The sequence below is a fragment of the Alexandromys fortis genome, unplaced genomic scaffold (genome assembly GCF_014885135.2).
Source record: "Alexandromys fortis isolate MF-2015 unplaced genomic scaffold, M_Fortis_MF-2015_v1.1 scaffold_536, whole genome shotgun sequence".
In the NCBI taxonomy this organism is placed as follows: domain Eukaryota; kingdom Metazoa; phylum Chordata; class Mammalia; order Rodentia; family Cricetidae; genus Alexandromys; species Alexandromys fortis.
The window spans coordinates 74,010-80,043 of NW_026068403.1; the positions used below are offsets into that span (position 1 = coordinate 74,010).

At 39.0% G+C, this 6,034-nt stretch overlaps 1 protein-coding gene across 7 annotated transcripts in view; it reads left to right on the forward strand.

The window, feature by feature from the left end:
- Positions 1 to 4,930, forward strand: part of Adgre3 (adhesion G protein-coupled receptor E3) — a 77,795-nt gene extending 72,865 nt beyond the window's left edge. For all 7 annotated transcript variants that reach the window (XM_050133192.1, XM_050133191.1, XM_050133197.1 and 4 more), the window contains one exon: positions 4,021 to 4,930. In XM_050133192.1, coding sequence (XP_049989149.1) covers positions 4,021 to 4,047 — 27 coding nt within the window. In that variant the 3' untranslated portion in view covers positions 4,048 to 4,930. The remainder of the gene's footprint in view (positions 1 to 4,020) is intronic.
- The last annotated feature ends 1,104 nt before the right edge of the window (positions 4,931 to 6,034 follow it).

Here is a 6,034-nt window from a genome sequence, read left to right on the forward strand (position 1 = left end):
GGTGTAAGATGATATCTCAAAGTTGTTTTGATTTGCATTTCCCTGATTGCTAATGAGGTTGAGCATGACCTTAGGTGACAAAAAGGCAACCTACTGACTGGGAGAAGATCTTCACCAACCCCGCAACAGACAAAGGTCTGATCTCCAAAATATATAGAGAACTCAAGAAACTAGACTTTAAAATGCTAATTAACCCAATTAAAAATGGGGCACTGAACTGAACAGAGAATTCTCAAAAGAAGAAGTTCAAATGGCCAATAGACTTGAGTTCTTATCTTGTGCTAACTTTTTGTACAGGGAGAATCATACTCAGACCCAGCTCTCTACGATACCCAAAAGCACTAAGATCTGTAAAATTTGGGAGATAGTACATTCAGTATAGTGTTTGCCCTGCCAACATGAGGATCAATTTCTATCCCTGGTATCTACAGGAAAAAAAGGCATGGTGGTACATGCCTGTAACCTCAGCACTGAGTAGATAGAGTCAAAGCATCCCTTGAACTCCCTGGACAGCTGGTCTAGATGAATAGGTGAGCCCTTGACCAGTTATAGACCCTCTTAAAAATGAGTGGAATCTACACCTGTAGATATATTGTGACCTCCATTTGTGTGTAGACCCATGAATATGTGCACCTATACAAACTTTTGGTGTAGACACATAAATCACTTTAACTACTGCTATGCAGCTGTCAGTTTTCACCACATGCTCTAATTTGCCTTATGTTTGTACCATCTAGTTCCCATAAAATTGACTTCTAAAGTACCTCAATGAGTCTCCATAAGAGGTATACATATATAAAGACTTCAAGGTGCTATGTGATAAAATTATCCATTGGTGTTTGTGTGAACTAATTATACAGAGCAATTTATTGAGAAACCATAGACTCTTGAGTGATGAGAGTCTTGCTGCTGGGCTCATCTTTCAGTGTGGCCATGGCAGGATGCTGTGTTCATGGATCTGTTAATGTGCATGATAGTTTATTTGAGGGGAGAGGACTGAATCTGTTAATGCAGATAATCATCTATTTGAGGGTAGAAGGCTGGGGAAATGGCTTCATGAGTAAATAAAGCACCTGTTATGCACAAGAGGAAGATTGGGTTCACGCCCTAAAGGTCCATGTAAAGTTAATACAGTAACTCAATTTTTAATCCCATTGCTAATGCATCAAGATGGAACACAGAGCCAGGAGAATATCCAAATGTTCAGAGGCACTATTTGATAAACAAGAGACCTTGTCTCAAACAAGGTAGGAGGCCTGAGGCTGTTCACTGACATCCATGTGGAAGACAGAAGTGTATTCACTTGTACTCACACACATGAACACATGCACACACAATCCATACAGCATGTACAAAAGACAAAATGAAGGCGAAGGACGATGTGCAGCATTGGCAAACAGCAAATGACAATGAAAGCCAATGGGTGTGGTTTCAATCCTCTACTAAAGAAGGTGTAAAAAGGTGCCCAAATTTATTCAAAAGGCTAGAGAGATCCATCAGAACAGACAGGTCAGAGAAACATGCACTTTATTTTTTTTGGTTTTTCGAGACAGGGTTTCTCTGTAGCTTTGGTGCCTGTCCTGGAACTCCCTTTGTAGACCAGGCTGGCCTCGAACTCACAGAGATCCGCCTGCCTCTGCCTCCCAAGTGCTGAAGAGATTACTTCCCTGCCTTCCCTTTCCCTTCCCTCCATTTTCTTGCCTTCCCTGCCCTTCCCCTCTCTTCTCGCCTCTCCTTGCCTTTCTTTTCTTTCTCATTTTCTGGTTAATAATCACTGTCAACTTACCTGAATTTAAGATCACCCAAATGATTTACATCTGGTTATTCTATGTGTGAGTGTTTCCAAAGAGATATCATTGGGCAGGGAAGACCTACTGAACATAGGTGACACCTACTGATGGGACAGGGTATTAGATCAAATAAAAATGAAAAAAAAAGAGAACTATCTGAGAGTGAACAATCCCCTTTCTCCGTTCCTGATCTTCCCAGATGTGAGAGGCAGCTTCACATTGTCATACATGAAAACGATCCTACCACCATGCCTTTCGTTCCATCATACACCATGCCCCAACCATGAACCGAAACAGAGCTTTCTCTCTCTAGTCACTTCTCAGTTACTTTCCCAAATTTCACTTTATTTTCTTCCTGATGAACAGATCAATTGTTAGTAATGATAAGTTTCACTTTTATATTTCTATCATACAGGTAACATTTTAAAATCAAATACATCTATTTAATGTGTGTCTTGCCCCAGCTGTTGCTATTCTATATTAATGTTTAAGTGGCATTCAACATTCAAATACACACCCTTTCTTTATCTTGTGTTAATTTCTCTGCATATAATATGTTTCACTGAAATTAATGTCCTCAATCTTCATTCATGTTTTCTTTCACTGAATTATTTATAACCAGGCAGTGGTGTTGCATTCCTTTAATCCCAGAAATTGGAAGGCAGAGGCTCATGGATCTCTGTGAGTTAGAGGCTAGTTTGTTCTACAGAGTGTGTTTCAGGACAGCCAGGACTTACACAGGGAACTCTGTCTCAAAAAAGAAAGAAAAATCATAATTTATTTTATGTAAATTGGTCATTTTTCTATGTACTGGGTGTCCAGAGGTAAGAAAATGGAATTGTATACCTTAGAAATGGAAGTACAGACAGTTATGAACCACAACGTGGTGTAATAAATCAAACTCTGGTTTTCTGAAGAGCAACTATTGTTCTTAACTGCTGAATCATCTCTCCATCCTCTCTGTCTTTTTTATCTAAATATGGGAGAAATGTTTGTGACTGTATGTGTATGCCAACCATATTTTCATTGTTCATCTGACAGTAAGCATTTCTGTAGATTCTATATCATAGGTATTGTGAATAATGGAACACTGAGCATGCTCAGACAGGTATATCTGTGATGTTTCAGTGATGAATCTGCTGAGACCACATTTGTGCCACTGTGGCTATTAGGTATCTTGGTTAGTTTTCTATTGTTGTGATAAGACATCATGACCAAGGCAACTGATAGAAGAAAGAGCTTGTTTGGAAGCTTGCAGTTTTGCAGGAGGAATCCATGCTTATTCTGAAATTGAGCATCGTCATAGGCATCCAGACAGGCAAGCAAGCATAGCACTGGAGAAGTAGCTGAGAAATCGCATCCTGATCCACAAGCACAAGGTAGCAAGAGTGAGACACTGGAGATGGCATAGGCTTTTGAAACATCACGGCCCTCCTGCCAGTTACAAATCTCCCTCAACAACGTCACACTTCCTAATTTTTCTCAATACTACTACCAGTTTAGGCCCAATAATTCAAATAATTCAAATATGTAAACGTATAGGTACCATTCTCATTCAAAACAAGACACTGGTTAGTCTGTCTGTACGTTGATCAATTCATCATAAGAATGTAATTAAATGAGAATCAGAATGATATTCAGAATAAAATTGTGCTCTGTTGTGATATGCTGTCACAGCTACATACTTTAATATCAAATTTCAAGAACCAACTACATAAAAATGATCCAAAAAACTAGTCCCAAACCCTTATGTTAGAAATTATGTTTTGATATAAAAAGTCCATATCAACCCTTATAATGCCAGTAAATTTTATGTTGCATCTAAATGACCTGCCATTGTTATATTTAAATGGAGTCAAACACATAAGTTCAAACTCCCACTTTTAGAATATGTGGTCTGGTCAAAACATTTAATGTCTCTTTGTTTCACAGTCCCTGTCTGTAAAACAAAGATAATATCAATCTCACCAGAAAGATTAAAGGATGACACGTATGATACTACCTAGTAAGATGTGAGGGACCACAGTAAACCTACTGCCTTGTGAAAAGATAAAGTAAGATAAACATTGCAGATGTGGGAGTGACAAGAGGTTCTAGAGTCAGACACTAGGATGTGTTTTCTGAGCTTTAGACCTTACCAAAAGTCTTAGCTTGTCACCCCAACATGATCTAGAACTTTAGTTTCTGAGGAATGAATTTCTGTTTACCTCTAAATATCTATCTATTATAGGAGGAAGTTGGAAATCAGCAGAACTGACTCACAGAGAGAGCTCACAACTTGAGTTCCTACTTCCTAACCAAGGACCATCACTGCTGTGTGGCCACACATGGACTAGGTTCATCTCACCATTCTTCCATGAGAATTGACATGTTGAAAATAATCTTGCTATGGTTGCTAATGCACAGTAATTGTACATGTGATGCATTTTACTGGGAATTTTTCATACATACAGCTTTAACCATGCCCGCTTCTTTCCCTTATCCTTAACGGACCCTCTGTACTCAGTCACTTTCCCTGTACATAATAATTCCTCTTTCTATTAATTTTCAACACAATGGAAAATGATAATATTTCTCTTGCTACATCTCACTTAATTATTATAGCATGTCTTCTCTTAATTCCATCTATATCCTTGCAAAAAATAGGATTTTATTCTATTTTAAAACAGAAAAATATGCCATGGGTTATATAAAGCACAGTTTCTTTATTCTTTGAGGGACACTGAAGCTGAAGCCACATCATGGCTGTAGTGAAGAGCACCTCAATAAATTCAACTATGCTGTTGTAGGACACAGTTCTCTGAGGAAAACAAAAAGCTGTCATCTTCCTAAGATCAACCATGACTGCTTGCGAGCTTCTTGACTGTCACAGAGCAGGGATGGAGTATGTCACTGGATACTCACCTGAGAAAGAAGCCATAATTCTCAAGCATTTGCTCACAGTTCAGCCCTAATATTCCTGCCGTGGTGTCTGCAGAGGTGCTATAGTACATACTCTGCATGAAGGCTGAGACTCACTGGTGCAAGTGTGGGGAAGCAGCCGCCCATTCTGGGTGAAGTATCTCCAGTGCTGCTATTCCGAGGTCAACTACGTGTTTGTAAATAACCTTTACCCAATAAATTTATTGATTCTCATGGTGGACTTCAGTTAAGTCTTACTTTGGTTTATTATTTTTACCTTGTGAGTAGGGTGTAGACTGTTTTGTCTCCCAAGGAAAAAAAATACTTGTGCTGTGATAAGGTAACCACAATTTCAGTTTGTGGAGACTCTATGCTGCTCTCAATAGCTATATGAATGCATATACCCGTTCATAGTGTTAATTGGGCATTACTTCCATATCTTTGTCAGCATTCTGTGTTAGTAGTCCTTATTGGGCCACCTCCAATGATGGTTGAGAGTTATACAAAGCTTTGGGTATAAAGATAACAATTTAACAAGAACATCATTAATCTGTCCATGTAACAAAATGATGTTATTGCATTCCTCCCTAGGACCTAGAACCTAACCAACGATGAGTTTTGGGTACTTTTAATGATACCAGACATAATTTGTCTCTTGGAGAGTGGGCTTTAAATGCAATAAGAGAGTGGTTAGTTGCTCCTATAGCATTTAGATATCAGTGAGCATATCATTCAATACCAGTCACTATTTTAGCTCCAAGGGTTCAAAGACAGGTAAGCATTATGAGACACTGTTCCAAGGGAGACATGAACAGATGTTTACTCACTTCAGATAGGGAACTTACAGCAAAACAAAGTAAAACAACCAAAATCTTAAGTTGTTGAGCCAATGAATTTTACTGAGGTTACTCACAGGAATAATTACTTACAGGAGAAGCTATGACTTATGGTGGTTTGAATGAGAATGGCCTCCATAGGCACATATATCTGAATGTTCCTTCTGCAGTTGGTGAATTATTTGGGTTTAGGAGATGGCACACTGGTGGAGGAAGTATGTTACTCTGGGTGGTCTTTGCATTTTCAGAAAACCACCCCATGCACCCTTATCTCTCCGTCTCTCTGTATCTGTCCCTCTTCTCCCTCATGGCTAGAAGTCCGGTGTCAGGTCTTGGCTATGTCTCCAGCGCCATTCCAGCTGCAATGCTGCCATGCTTTCTGCCATGGGTTCATGAACTCTACTACCCTCCAGAACCAAGAACTCAAATTTAAAGTCATTATTTTATAACTGCCCTTGGAAATGGTCTGTTGTAACAGCATTAAAAAAGTTACAAAGACAAGTTTCA